Below are 15,503 nucleotides of genomic sequence, written 5' to 3'. Positions count from 1 at the left end.
ATAGCGATTACCGGACATAAGAACACAAGCATGTCGTGAGACACACAAATTGGTCTTGCGTCAAAATAATTTTACCAACCGGATGTGAGGTGGCTTCTAGTGAGCAAGCCAAAGATAAACACGTATACAGGCAGAAAGGGGTGAGGATAATAAATATTACAGGGAGGGTGTTGTGAAAGAGCTGAAATGGAGTAGTTGCTCATAATATACAGTTCAAGTAGGCAGGGATACATCCGACAAAGGTACTAAGGAGAAAGTCTACCACAGACATCGAGTAGGTGAGTCCCGCAGAATAGTGACAGCTGCAACGGTAGCAGCTAGCAGGCTAACGCTAGCTAAAACTGGCTAACTAACACAGTTAACTGTTTGACAGTCTGTGGAGCAGATAACATTATTAACCCAGACAATCGTATCTTCGGGTATTTGGATAATGTGTAGCTTCTTTATATTTGTGGTTTTAGCATTTAATATTTCTTGAAAACCTAGCAGGTCAGTCGGCTTTCAGACTTCATTGGCCCATTAGCTTTAAAAACAGTAAGCTACTTAGCATCTGTATACGTGGTTTTGTTTGATTTTTCTGAAGAGGGAGTGTAGCTGTTGTTTAACTAGCTTTACTATAAGTTATTCCTGATAATTGTAGTGGTCAGCTTCAAAACTTCAAAAGGAAGCATCATTGATGTTTAAATATAAAACGTTTCTGTATTTTTTTGGTTTAACAGCACAACTATATTTCACTATGAGTGCCAAAACCTTTTGACCATATACCCTCATAAAGTCTACCTAATACATTTTATTTTAAAAGTCGTTATCTAAGTAAAACGAACATGGCATAAAGACGCCCCTCCCCCCCCAAGCATATCACTTTTATTTGCGTTCTGCTTTAGTGTATTTGTCAACTTTCACAAGCATTAACCTGTTCTTCCATTCCTTCTCCATCTGTTTTCCCTCCACAGCATCCAAGGCCAAAATGGTGCGAGCAGCCTTAGTGACTATCACCAGTCTGGCGTTGACTGGGGCCGTTGTGGCACATGCTTATTTACTCAAACACCAGTTTTACCCGACTGTAGTTTACCTCACCAAGAGCAGTCCCAGCATGGCGGTAAGATTGGAAATGAAGTCAAATGTTCCATGTTTTGTTTTGTTTTTTCTGTAAATTCTTTAAATTTTCCTTTCTCTCCTGGTATCAGGTGTTGTACATCCAGGCATTTGTGCTTGTGTTTCTGCTGGGAAAGTTTATGAGGAAGGTCTTTTTTGGTCAGTTGAGAGCTGCAGAAATGGAGGTAGAGATATCTTTTACGTTCAGTTGATTCATCGTGACGTATTTAATTTAGAATTTATTGCACGGTCTTTATAATACTGCTGAGACTCTTTTGTTCATATGCATTTGAACATTCTTTTCTGGCTACCCCCAGCATCTCATCGAACGCTCGTGGTACGCTGTGACCGAGACGTGCCTGGCTTTCACTGTGTTCAGGGATGATTTCTCTCCTCGCTTCGTCGCCCTCTTTACCCTCCTCCTGTTCCTTAAGTGCTTTCACTGGCTGGCTGAGGATCGAGTGGACTTTGTGAGTGATGAATGAGAAAGCGCTTCCTTGTCTCACACAATGCACATAAAACACACTCCAGTGCATCTGTGTACAGGACATTGCTCAAAGGTAGAAAGGAAGTGTGGGACACCGGGTGGAACAGATGGTGTGTGGTTAAGGGTGTGGAGTATTGATGTCATTGTTATTGGAGATTTTATAACTGATGATTTTATTAGAAATTAAACATAAAGAGCCTTTAGCATGTTGTAAATTAGATGACTTGTAATTATATTAAAACTGCCATTTCAAAAAGACCTGTAAGTTGCAGAATGTAAAGCATACAGATTTATACGATACTCTGAATCTTATGTAGCATTTGAGTGTATTTAGCTTTGCATGTGCTAACGGGTCTTTTCAATCCTTTTTCTGTCAGATGGAGCGGAGTCCCAACATATCATGGGTTTTTCACATGAGGGTTTTATGTAAGTAGACATCAGCACAGTGGAATATCATTCATACCTCACTTCTGTGCCGGCTTTCTTTTTGTCTTTCATTTCTCCTTTTGGGCAACTCTGTCTCTTCCACCAATTGAAGTCATAAATCTTTAGCTAAGTGAAACTATATGCAAATGTTTGTACTTGCACTACAGGCCACCTGCACTGGTTTATTTGTAAGGCCAGAACATTACAGTGGATAACAGTAACAAGCCACAGCAGTTTCCTGAACACTGCAAGGGAAGCTGGTCTGTTACAAAAAACCTGCTGTGTTCGTTTCCACCTCTATGTATTTAGTCTCAGATTATATTAAAGTATAACATAAAGAAAATTGATCATATACTGACCTTCATGATGTTTTAGTGCTCAAACGAACTGTTTAGCTTCTTTCCCCTCATCCCTAATTCAGCTTTCTTATTGGCTGGTTAGAGTTGCTGTGTGTCACAGCCACAGTTAACCAGAGTTTTGTGCCTCAGATGACTGTAGGGATTTCTGCTCTCTGTGACATCATGCAGAGTCAAGAGCAGGGGAAAAACTGTCTAATTTAATTAATTAATTTTCATCAGCCTCTAGTATCTGAGCTTTTGCCTCAAAAAAAACTTTTATTTACTCTGACCACCTCTTTAAGCCATGCAGTCTGCCTTAGTCTTGGTGTTGTAATAGGATGCCTTGATATTAATAAGTGGATTTAACTGCAGGTGGCATCATTGCAAAGTGAAATTCTTTAGGAATAAGGGAATATGTATAAGCTAATGACTTATTTGTATTTACAAACTGTTGTAAGTGAACAGCGGACAGTTTGTGGCTCTGTCAGCGTGATAGGTTTCCTTAATCAAATCCAACACATTCAAATTTTGCAACATCATTTTTGTTTAGACTTCCAACCGTCTGCATGCAAACTTCGAGCTGAGAAACTGGTTAGAAAAATACTGATATGTGCTCCTTTACTTTCTGCAGCTCTCATGGGACTGCTGGGCGTCATGGACTTCCTGTTCGTCAACCATGCCTGTCACAGCATCATTACCCGAGGCGCTTCGGTCCAGCTTGTGTTTGGATTTGAGGTTTGTCGTGAGCTGAAGCTGAATTGAAACTGTTGTGCATGCAAACAATAAGCTAGCTTGACTGACACGTCTTTGGCTGTTTGAATGTCATATATAGATAGATATATATAGATAGATAGATAGATAGATAGATAGAGATATATATAGATGGATCTCACAATCACAGCAGCCATTTTTGATATGAAATAGTAGGTAAACACATGTATTATACTGACATTTAAAACATTCTGTTCAATTAAGGATCAGAGCTTTAATAAATGGGATTAGTGTTTTTTCTCTGTGTCATAATGGTTGCTGTGAAATGCGTCTGCTCTTTAGATTTGAACCAGTTGCTGTGAACCTCTCACTCTTTCCTTCTGCTGGCTCATGTGGGGAAATGATGGATACTCATCGGTTGATACGTGCACATAACAACCAAAACGAATGTTTGCATTTGTTCTTCTCAGTATGCCATCCTGCTGACCATGGTCCTGACAACCTTTATCAAGTATCTTCTGCATACTATTGACCTGCAGAGTGAGAACCCCTGGGATAACAAGGCTGTCTATATGCTTTACACTGACCTCTTCACAGGTGCTGTATTCAGTTGGGGTTCAAAGTATGAAATGCTGAAATTGTTCTGGGATTGTGGTGGCAGGTGTTCTTAAATGTTATCTGACATCTTTATTCCAGGTGTGGTCAAAGTGTTCCTGTACATTGCTTTCATGACCATCATGATAAAGGTGCACACCTTCCCTCTGTTTGCCATTCGGCCCATGTATTTGGCTATGAGGTGAGCGATTCCTTTACTACTTATGATCAAAATCTTCATGATGTTTTTACCATTGGTCTGTGGTGTTGGGCTTTATACACAGTTCAGTTTAAGGATTTTCATTTAGTTATTTAAAACACATGAGACACAGTTATTGAATTACATAAAATATACTTTTATGTTAGACCAAATTTGTTTTAAACATGCCCAAAATTTCAAATAAGGACGACTGTGTCAACAAGTGTCCCTGAGCAAGAAGCTTAGGCTTCAAAGCTCCCATTATGTTTAAATTCATTGGAAAACATTAAAGTTTTTGTGCTACCGGAGAAAAGAGCAGCACCAGAGAGGCAGTGGAAATGTGGAGAAAGAGAAACTAGAAAGAAAAAATTATCACGAGTGACCAGAATTCCTGCTTGTGCTTCATTAGTCCTGTTATCTTTGTAAAAATGGGACTGCGAGGACTGTCGTCACCGTTAATTTCAGCCTTTTGAATGAATGAAATAAAGCCAGATGTATATCTGTTCGGCACATTTGCCTACAGTGCTAATAATTATTAGAGTGGAGACAAAGTGTAATTTCTCCTTCGTGTTCAACAAAGATGATTCCTGAGAAAAGAAAAATGCTTATTTAAAAGGACCCATGATGCTTTTATTTTATGTTGTATTTGTATAACATTCTAATTTGTTAAATATGGTTTTGATTCTCGAGTCATTTAGAGCAAAAAAAGAGGCTTTTTTTCCTTCCCTTGTGTCGTTGTCATTTAGTGTCCAGATCAGGGTAGAGGGTGTGTTCACAGCAGCCCCACCCACCTGCTGTTCTAAAGTCCTGTCTGTGAGGGGCAGTTGAGAAGAAAGCTGCTGTGAAAGGATGGGAGCTTTATTCATTTCAGTTCAATAACGCATCAAATCACAACAGCAGTCGCCTCAAGATGCTTTATATTGCAAAGTAAAGACCCTATAGTAATATAGGGAAAACCCCAACAATCAAATGACCCCCTTTGAGCAAGCACTCAGTGACAGTGGGAATGAAAAACTCCCTTTTAACAGGAAGAAACCTCAGGAAAAACCAGAGTCGGGGAGAAGCATCTGCCTCCACCGTTTGGAAATGAGGGGCAGCACCAAAGCCCAGTATAAGATATATCTTTATCGAAACCAGTTAGATAACTACAGTGGGGCAAAAAAGTATTTAGTCAGCCACCGATTGTGCAAGTTCCCCCACTTAAAATGATGACAGAGGTCAGTAATTTGCACCAGAGGTACACTTCAACTGTGAGAGACAGAATGTGAAAAAACAATCCATGAATCCACATGGTAGGATTTGTAAAGAATTTATTCGTAAATCAGGGTGGAAAATAAGTATTTGGTCACCTCAAACAAGGAAAATCTCTGGCTCTCACAGACCTGTAAGGTCTTCTGTAAGACGCTTTTCTGTCCCCCACTCATTACCTGTATGAATGGCACCTGTTTGAACTCATCATCTGTATAAAAGACACCTGTCCACAGCCTCAAACAGTCAGACTCCAAACTCCGCCATGGCCAAGACCAAAGAGCTTTCGAAGGACACCAGGAAAAGTATTGTAGACCTGCACCAGACTGGGAAGAGTGAATCTACAATAGGCAAGCAGCTTGGTGTGAAAAAATCAACTGTGGGAGCAATCATCAGAAAATGGAAGACATACAAGACCACTGATAATCTCCCTCGATCTGGGGCTCCACGCAAGATCTCATCCCGTGGGGTCAAAATGATCATGAGAACGGTGAGCAAAGATCCCAGAACCACACGGGGGGACCTGGTGAATGACCTGCAGAGAGCTGGGACCAAAGTAACAAAGGTCACCATCAGTAACACACTACAACGGCAGGGAATCAAATCCCGCAGTGCCAGACGTGTTCCGCTGCTGAAGCCAGTGCATGTCCAGGCCCGTCTGAAGTTTGCCAGAGAGCACATGGATGATACAGCAGAGGATTGGGAGAATGTCATGTGGTCAGATGAAACCAAAGTAGAACTTTTTGGTATAAACTCAACTCGTCGTGTTTGGAGGAAGGAGAATACTGAGTTGCATCCCAAGAACACCATACCTACTGTGAAGCATGGGGGTGGAAACATCATGCTATGGGGCTGTTTTTCTGCCAAGGGGACAGGACGACTGATCCGTGTTAAGGACAGAATGAATGGGGCCATGTATCGTGAGATTTTGAGCCAAAACCACCTTCCATCAGTGAGAACTTTGAAGATGAAACGAGGCTGGGTCTTCCAACATGACAATGATCCAAAACACACCGCCCGGGCAACAAAGGAGTGGCTCCGTAAGAAGCATTTGAAAGTCCTGGAGTGGTCTAGCCAGTCTCCAGACCTCAACCCCATAGAAAATCTGTGGCGGGAGTTGAAAGTCCGTGTTGCTCGGCGACAGCCCCAAAACATCACTGCTCTCGAGAAGATCTGCATGGAGGAATGGGCCAAAATACCAGCTACTGTGTGTGCAAACCTGGTAAAGACCTATAGTAAACGTTTGACCTCTGTTATTGCCAACAAAGGTTATGTTACAAAGTATTGAGTTGTATTTTTGTTATTGACCAAATACTTATTTTCCACCCTGATTTACGAATAAATTCTTTACAAATCCTACCATGTGGATTCATGGATTTTTTTTTTTCACATTCTGTCTCTCACAGTTGAAGTGTACCTCTGGTGCAAATTACTGACCTCTGTCATCATTTTAGGTGGGGGAACTTGCACAATCGGTGGCTGACTAAATACTTTTTTGCCCCACTGTAGTAACTAACTAGATAAGTAAGTTAACTAATAGAGGAGACTTGAGTGCTTTGTCCTTAATTAAAATGACATTTTTCATAATGAGACTCTTTTGTATACTACTGAATATGTTGTGATTATTGCTTCTCTTTTCTTGTATCTTGCAGGCAGTTCAAAAAAGCTGTAACAGATGCTGTGATGTCCCGGAGAGCCATCCGCAACATGAATACGCTGTATGTACACGTCTGGTTTGTAGATGTGAAATCAAGGCCCAGAATAATGGAGTGACTAATGTGTCCTCTGGCCAGAAACATTGTTCACTTCCGCCTCTCTCTTCTGTCTGTGATCAGATACCCCGACGCTACTCCTGAAGATCTGCAGGCCTCAGACAACGTCTGCATCATCTGTCGAGAAGAAATGGTGACTGGAGCCAAGAAATTGCCTTGTAATCACATTTTTCACTCCAGGTAAGTTCTGTGGTAAAAGGTCTGAATCAGCAAGGAAAGATTGTAGCCTGCAAAGAAAAACAAACAGTTCCATGTCAGAGGTGGTCAGCATTAAACACAGGACCTGCGTTTAAACAGAAAAGGAGTGAGTGTGGCAGACTGAACATGACTTTGTGTTTGAAAGGTTTGTGTTTTTGTCCTGTCCTCCTTCCAGCTGCCTGCGCTCTTGGTTCCAGAGACAGCAGACCTGTCCCACCTGCCGCATGGACGTACTCCGTGCTACGAATAACAACCAGACTCCGGCTCCAGCCCAAGCTCCGCCTCCAGCCCCGGCAGCCCCTGCCAACGCCCCTGCAAACGCCCCCGCAGGCCAACCACCAAATGGTGAGAGTAAAAACAAGACCAGGTGATCGCAACCCCCGTGTTTGTGTTGCTTTCAGTGGTACATGAAGGTCATCCACATTATATTGCAGAGCATCAGTAATGTGGGTTCTCCCAGCTTGAAAGCAGCCATTGGATAAAAGTAAACTGAAGTGGGAACGTGGTTTTAAAGCAGCTTATGCAATAGGAATATTCCACTATGTGAGAATTTAACTGTTCTTTTGTCCTTGTATTTTCTCCAGTGGCTCTAGGCATGTTACCAGGGTTTCCTCCCGGCATCTTCCCCTTCTGGGGTCCCTTCCCTGCAGTGCCTCCTCCTGCTGGAGCAGCTGTACCTCCAGCTCCAGGTGCTACTGATGCTCCACAAAGCAGCACAGAGTCCACTCAGACAGCTAGTAAGGATGCCTCCTGTAGCTCCTGAATGTAAAATGAAAGAGACACCTCTGAGTGATTGGGCTTTTGTTGCTTTTGTTTTTCCCTTCAGGCACCACCCAGCCCACAACATCTACTGCAGATTCTGCTGCTACGGCAGCAGGTCCAGGATCAGCAGTGCCAGGCTTCCCATTCTCTTTCCCCCCTCCTCCCTTCCCTGCTGCACCATGGCTCCCCATGCCACCACCTCCTCCCTTTGGTAAGGGTTAGCAGTTTTCCAAATATTGTGGTCTATCCTTAAATTCACATTTAGAGTTTTTGCCTGAGCAGGCTGCTGTTCAAGGATACTGGCGATGATAATATCTGTATGAGTGACTTTTTTTCTGCACAAACGCATCTTTTCTGTTCCTTATGATCTAAACTTTGGGTAGGTTGGTTCATTTGTCACACCAAGGTGCCTCGGTCCTGTCAGACCTCTCATAGCCTGACTGTTTTGTCTTTTCAAACATGTATTTGGATTCTGGCAGTTTTGTGTAAAGCATCAGTTTTCATGAGCATTCTTAACTTCTGGGGCGCCTCTGTCAGTGCGCCCCAGGGTGGCTGTGGCTACAATGTAGCTTTCCATCACCAGTGTGTGAATGGGTGGGTGACTGGTTGTGTAAAGCGCTTTGGGGGCCTTAGGGACTAGTAAAAGCGATATACAAGTACAGGCCATTTACCATTTTATTCAAGCTACAGGGTAAATAAATGATGCAAACTGGATACATCGCCATACTTACAGTTCTGAGAATGACACAAATATTAGTTTTCACAAAGTTTGCTGCTTCAGTTTTTATGATGGCAATTTGCATATACTCCAGAATGTTATGAAGAGTAATCAGATGAAGGGCAAAGTCCTTTGCCTTGAAAATGAACTTAATCCCAACAAAAACAGTTTCCACTGCATTTCATCACTGCCATAAAAGGACCTGCTGAGATCATTTCAATAATCTTCTTGTTAACTCAGGTTAGAATGTTGGTGAACACAAGGCTGGAGATCTTTGTGTCATGATGACTGAGTCAGAATAGCAGACTGGATGTGTTAAAGCAGCATGATGCGTGAAATCTTTGTTCTTCCTATTAACCGTGGTTACCTGCAAGGAAACTCATGCAGCCATCATTGTGTTGCATAAAAAGGGCTTCACAGGCAAGGATGCTGTTGCTAGTATGATCGCACCTAAATCAACCATGAATACTTCAGGGTGCCCAAGAAAGTCCAGCAAGTGCCAGGACGTCTCCTAAAGATGATCCAGCTGCAGGATCGGTGGTGCCACCAGTGCTGAGCTTGCTCAGGAATGGCAGCAGACAGGTGTGAGTGCATCTGCACACACAGTGAGGCGAAGACTTGGAGGATGGCAGCAAAGAAGCCACTTTTCTCCAAAATAACCATCAGGGACAAACTGATATTCTGCAAAAAGTACAGCGAGTGGACTGCTGAGGACTGGGGTAAAGTCATTTTCTCTGATGAAGCCCCTTTCTGATTGTTTGGGGCATCTGGAAAAAGGATTGTCCGCTTTACTGTCTCATGCCAACAGTAAAGCATCCTGAGACAATTCATCTGTGGGGCTGCTTCTCACCCAAGGAAGTGGGCTCAATGCGTCATAAGGCCAAAGTAATAACTAAGTGGCTCCCAGGCCTTAATCCAATTGAGAACTTGTCGTCAGTCCTCAAGAGGTGGGTGGACAAACACAACAAAAATTGTGATAAACTCCAAGCACTGGTTATGAAAGAATGGGTTGAGAGCATGCCAGGGTGAATTGTAGAGGTCTTGTGAAAACCAATATTTGTGTCATTCTCAAATGTTTTGGCCACGACGGCTGTAGGAACATCTTGAATTTAACTGAGTGTCTGCAAATGTGTCCCAAAGCTCTGGCAGCTCTTGGTTAAGCGTGTTTGTTAGCGTGTCAGTGCTGTTACAGTTCAGTTTATTTTGTCTTCTCTCCTACAGTGTCCTCGATGCCTCCTCCCCCTCCCTCCTTGTCCCGGCTGTCAGAAGAGGAGCTGAGGGAGCTGGAGGCAGAGGGTCGGCGGGGCCTTGAGGCCCGACTCCAGTGTCTTCAAAACATCCACACCTTGCTAGACGCTGCCATGCTCAACATCCACCACTACCTCAGCACCGTCGCAACACTCACGTAATGGATAGATTCTCTTACTTTTGATTAGATATGAGGAATCTGTAACTATTTAACTCAGTTCAGTGCTTCAAGAGATACAGTGATGTGCCAGGTTTGGTCCTCTATGCTGTTTCCTACATAGAATTTTGAGCTTATTGCTTGTTTGACCGTTTGTGCCTCTGCTGATTTCTCCAGTCCTCCTCGGGCTGGCAGCACTGGAGAAGCCAGCGGGACGAATCGCACTGCCTCATCTTCCACAGCTGGCAGTAACACAGAGAGTCCCAGCACGGACAGGGACTCGTCCCTCTGTAAGGAACTGGTTATCGCCTTTCAAGTCTTGTTTTTCATAGGATTTAACAGTGGAGAGAAGTAAAGTAACCGTGACGATTCTGTTTCCAGCCGATCAGGTGAACGGGGCAACGCTTTCCTCTCAGTCCGCTGACTCCACTGAAAGAAAAGAGAAGATGGACGAAGGAGTGGAGGACGGAGAGGATGGAGAGCCAAATGCTGCTGAGCTGAGACGCCGCCGCCTTCGTAAGCTAGAGACAACACCATCGTCGTCGTCATCGCCTCCCTCTCCTCCTCCAGACAACTGATCCACTTGTCCCGACTCAGACATATCACTCTGGACCAACAGGAACTCTGAGCTGGTGTTCAGTTGCTTTGGTTCTCCATTAGCTTTCTTCCACAGGTTCAGGTTTCTAACTGTGTCGAGCTGGACTGTCAGAAAATCCTTGTGGACTGTTTCTGCGTCAGAAAGCAATAGCACCTGCTTTTTGTTTGTTTTGATTTGCATCATCAGGGACTGCTGCAGTAGTTGTACTGCAGGCATTTGTCAGCTTACTGAGACAGAAGAAGAAATGTCCTTTCAAACCAAGCTGTGGTTGATCAGTGTGGGAGAGGCCATGCTGGGTTTGTGTTTGGTAGTTTTACTGTCAGTGACGTCTTTGCTTGAACTTCCTATTTTAATTCGTCTGACATTAGGTCCCGCGCTCCTCATCGATGTGTTACAGAGGACATGGATCATCAACCAATCCAGTGAATTCAAATCAAATGAAACCAATCAGCTTCCTCTGCTGTCTTTTCATTTAACATGCATCATTCTTCTGTTTCCTGCATTCTCAACATGTTACCACTGCAGACACTGTAACATACTGATTTATTTGAATGTGTACATACTGTATAAAGTTTTAATAGGATGATCTGTACATAATGCAGAATAAACTGACTGAAATTGCAGCGGTACAGAAGTTGTTTGCAAACTGTTGTCATAGAGGTGGGATTGTTACAGTGAAGCTCAGTGAGTGTGAGCACCTCTCATCAGGGTTTCTGTTTAAGTGCGTCATTGTTGCCTCTGAGCTAGAGATTGGGGTGTTTAATTAAAACTTAATGCTGATCTAAATGACATCACGTCTTTATGAGTGAGCACCTTTAGCATTTGATTCCAGCGTCTCTCATTTGCTACACTTAAGTAATAAAGATTGACAGAACTAGGGCTGGGTATCGTTTAGGTTTTATCCAATACCGGTGCCAAACCGGTACTTTTGAAACGGTGCTGGTGCTTAAACGGTGCTCGAACCGGTGCTTAAAGAATGGAGAACACAAAATTGGTCCTAAAACCTCTCATGTTCAGGTGTTGTTGTTTTTTTTGCTTTTGTTTTTTTTATGTAAAAAGATAACAATGTTAGCCTTTTCTGCAGCTTTTGGGACATATATGGCATCACTCTTGGCTGGAAGCAGTGCTTAAACAATGGGGGGAAAAAATCAAACTTTGTCCAAAAACCTCTCATGTTTAACTGTTTTCTACTTTTTCTTTGGTCATTTTAGCCTTTTTGGCCAGGGTGAAGGGAGTATCTGCCATCAAACAAGAAGACAGCCGCATGTAGCTATGATGATGTTTGCTAGTTCACCTTACATGCATTAATGTAATAACGTGGTTAGCCTACTCAACGTAAATTACACACGAACAACATTAAGCTACTCACGCAGAGAAGAACGGCTGCTGCTGCCATCATCATCCGTCATCATTTCTGTTACACTGGCAGGGCTAGGGGCCAGTGTTGCCAACTCCTCAATCGCTATTGGCTGTCCTAAAAGTCGCTAGAAGTCGCTAAATGACGTCATCGCCTAATTTGCATAATTGGTCATGCTAATCTAATTGTAACCTATGTTGTTGGAGAGAGAAATAACATCGTGGAAGAGACATAAAGTGAGTAAAAAAACGTCCTAAATGCATTTAGACTTTATTTAGAACTACAAATTAAATTTCTTTTAGCAATTATTGTTTTTTCTTAATGTCACAATTCCAACCCTGCTCCTTTATCCGGGCTTGGACCAACAAGTGACCCGAAATAGGCACTCTGGTGGAGTTACTTTGTGTGTGTGTGTTTATAAGTAGTTTTAAACCTTGTGATCCACAAAACAGCATAAGAGTAAAAGAAGAACTGACTGTGTTACAGCACCCGCTGCTTGTTGAGAGTAAAAGAGATAAGCGCTTTCACTCTTTTTTTTTTTAGCGACTTTTTTTTTTTTTTTTTTAGCAAAAAAGTCGCTTTAGCAAAAAAGCGACTGTTTTTTTTTTTTGTTTTTTTTTTTAGCAAAAAAGCGACTGTTTTTTTGTTTGTTTTTTTAGCGAAAAAGTCGCTAAGGGGTCTGAAAACTCGCTAAGTCGCTAAGTTGGCAACGCTGCTAGGGGCCAGGGCCCGTATCCCTAAAGATTCTGAGAATCCTCTCAGAGAGCTCCTAACTTAACCTAAAAATTCCTTGCCAGGAGTTTTAGCTTAGAAGTGATTCCAGAACATTTTCAGTGAACTCTGAGCAAGGAATGGATGGAAAATCCTATCTTAGTGAGGAGGTGTGGTTGACCCCGTTGCTAGGTATGAGTCATCATTTCAAAAGCCGTGATTGGTTGATCCTACAAGTTTGATGGAAATGAGCTTTTGGTGATAATGAGCAAAGGATGTACCCTCAAATCAATAAACATATTATATACTCTAATCTTATGCTGACTGTAATTGTAAATAATATTTCACATTCAAGAAAATATCTGGAAAATGAATAGTAAGCTGTAGGGGTTATAGCCATTAGAATCTAAAATATGTGAAAACTTAAACTCATTACACCCTGTTCAAATAATGATTCGTGTCTTATTTGCTCATATTAATATCCTAGCTGGCATATTTTGTACTTTCACTCCCATATGGACCCCGTTGAAAACAAGATGGCCTATCTCAAGGGGCTGTCCTTAATGAAGTAGAAATCACAACGTTACAAGTCCAGTGTGGTCTTAACGAGGGTAACACGGCTCAGCTTTTAGCAATGTCTGTGATTGCAGACCCAAGTCATCACTGCTGCATTGTTGCATTTTCCCGGTTGCCAAATACCTCGGGGTTGTGATTACTTTCGTCTCCGGTGTAATAGCGTTGTGGCGTCGAGTTGGTGAAGTAATTGCATCTCTAAGGAGATCCACCACAAACATGATTCCTGCACGATCCAATCTGTAGCATCTCAATAATTCCCTGTCATCCAGTGTTTGCAGGACATCTCTCCTGCCTCTTCTGTTGGCCATTTTGTGCAGCTGCTTAGGGGAACTCCTAAGCCACTAAAAGTCCTCTTCCCTGCTCTTAGCAGATCTCGCCTTAGGAGCCCTTTTAAGCGCTAGGAATCTTGAGGAATAGCTTTTATATTAACTGGGATTGTCGTGTCACTTTTAGGGGAAATTCTAAGAAAACGTCACGACTCTGAGAATTTTCTTAGAATTTGGCCGCTAGGAGCCACTTTTTGCACAAAGATTCTTTAGGGATACGGGCCCAGGACTCTACTCTTCGGGTTTTTGGGGGATGTTGCTAACTCCGGGTCGATAACAGGCACCACACCCACAGTAGATGTGCTTGGTGTGAGGTCTTGCAGCAAGCATTTCTCGGCTTTTAAAAAAACGTTATGCGTCGCCACGTGTTTCATCGGATTTGAGGTGTTACCTCCTTTGACAATATCACAGTATCAGCTTAAAGCACTTGTTACAGGCTGCTGAGTTTGCATCTTTTGCTGTGAAGTACAGCCAGACTTTTGACCGCTTTGCCTTGGGCATTTTTAATCTGTAGCTCTGCTCTAAAAGAACGTACGTACCTGGACCCGCCTACTATCCTCGGAAACGTAAAATGATTGGCTAGAATCTAAAGTGTATCACAGCTCAGGAAAAAAAAAGCACCGAAATGTGCGCTGCTTTTCGGTCTGGTTACTGCCGTTTATGTCAGAACCGGTGCCATCATGGCACCGGATACCGGTACCCATCCCTAGACAGAACTACTGCACAACATTTCTTTTAACGCTGAGTTCAATCAGGCTAAAATGTTTTCGTGTTTCTGGTATCTGAAAGTCGGGCATTAGCCAGAATCATTGAGGAAAAACTCGGATGTCAGCACTGCATCTTAAGGTTCACTTGTCCTTTATGTGCAGTTGGTGTGTTGTACAACTGCAAACTCTTGTCAGGCATTTATTCTTTTCCCACCATGTACGATATAACAGTGACTGAAGGTTTAACAACACTGGTATTGTGTCCAGTCATTATCTATAGATGTTAGGCACAGACTGTATACGAAAGATGGCTGCTGTACTATCACACATCAGCTTGTAAAGTGCTGCTTGAAGCGTTTGGTTTCACGTCTTGGTGGTTTGAAACCAGAGGCCTGCACTACAAAGCAGAATTTTGGCTTATCCAGATAAATTTGGGGTTAACCCTGGTTTTACTTTGTACTGGGAAACATCTGCATCATTGCAAACCCAGTCTGCTCCAGTGCAGGTCAAATGGTTCCATTTATTAAGGGAATAAGATTATAACATTTTTTAAAACAGCAACCCATCATGCCATGATGACACATGTCAGTGACATTACTCGAGGTTCTGGGACTCTAGAAATAAAGTATTGATCCTATTGTGCTAGTATCAATCCAATAACCATATCAGCACTGGTATTAATAGTATAGATATTTGGATTGATCCATCCAGCTCTACTACTAGGACCAATAATTTACTAAATTAATTTCATGTTTTAGTCTATTAGCTGAAACTAGTCACTGAGCCCAAAAATGATCAGAGGGCCATTTTCCAAGACTTCAGAACATCTTTTTGACAGCCATTGTCATCGCCCCCTGCTGGCCATTAAAAAGAATGCAGGTTTTAAAACACTTTAATGCTGACTCCACTTTCCAAACTCATCTGCAGCTTTGTTTTCTTTTTCATACAGTCCATGGTCAATATTCATCCAGATAATTAATGGAAGAATTATTTAACATGCATCTTTAGTTAGGTGTTGGTCATGTTTTCAGACTTAGTGCACTTGATATTTGTGATGAAAACCCCAAAGCAGTTGCGGACCCTTACACTGAAGCACTAAGTAATGCATGTGGCACAGTGAGTCTTTTTAGATTATTATTTTTTATCAGTCAACAATTACATAAAAGACAAAAGGAGTCCTGAATTTCAAAGAGCGAGTCACATACCCTTCACAGTAACAGGGCTAAAATGCATAACAGCACCACTGTAGATACAGAATTTCTACCACATAGATTT

General features: G+C 42.4%; 1 protein-coding gene across 1 annotated transcript; it reads left to right on the top strand.

The window, feature by feature from the left end:
• The first annotated feature begins 113 nt into the window (after positions 1–113).
• syvn1 (synovial apoptosis inhibitor 1, synoviolin) lies at positions 114–11,300 on the top strand. Its single transcript, XM_085361261.1, has 16 exons — positions 114–278; positions 954–1,099; positions 1,188–1,280; positions 1,413–1,565; positions 1,960–2,008; positions 2,978–3,081; positions 3,528–3,654; positions 3,754–3,853; positions 6,751–6,816; positions 6,934–7,050; positions 7,244–7,413; positions 7,653–7,805; positions 7,895–8,041; positions 9,770–9,953; positions 10,131–10,243; positions 10,335–11,300. The coding sequence occupies exons 2-16, from the start codon at positions 968–970 to the stop codon at positions 10,529–10,531; spliced, it is 1,905 nt and encodes a 634-aa protein (XP_085217387.1). The 5' UTR covers positions 114–278; positions 954–967; the 3' UTR covers positions 10,532–11,300.
• Positions 11,301–15,503: the final 4,203 nt, after the last annotated feature.

Source organism: Diplotaxodon limnothrissa, linkage group LG2 (assembly GCF_057381915.1).
Source record: "Diplotaxodon limnothrissa isolate DT_005_m linkage group LG2, D_limnothrissa_male_GT1.1, whole genome shotgun sequence".
Taxonomy (NCBI): domain Eukaryota; kingdom Metazoa; phylum Chordata; class Actinopteri; order Cichliformes; family Cichlidae; genus Diplotaxodon; species Diplotaxodon limnothrissa.
Note: the sequence above shows the minus strand (reverse complement) of the source record. Positions and strands in the feature narration are given on the sequence as shown.

What these genes read in the sequence shown, in the direction of transcription:
- syvn1 (XM_085361261.1), top strand. Translation starts at nt 968, where the DNA reads ATGGTGCGAGCAGCCTTAGTGACTATCACCAGTCTGGCGTTGACTGGG. An exon ending in AGCTTGTGTTTGGATTTGAG is followed by an intron (nt 3,082 to 3,527) that starts GTTTGTCGTGAG and finishes TGTTCTTCTCAG; the next exon opens with TATGCCATCCTGCTGACCAT. An exon ending in TTACACTGACCTCTTCACAG is followed by an intron (nt 3,655 to 3,753) that starts GTGCTGTATTCA and finishes TCTTTATTCCAG; the next exon opens with GTGTGGTCAAAGTGTTCCTG.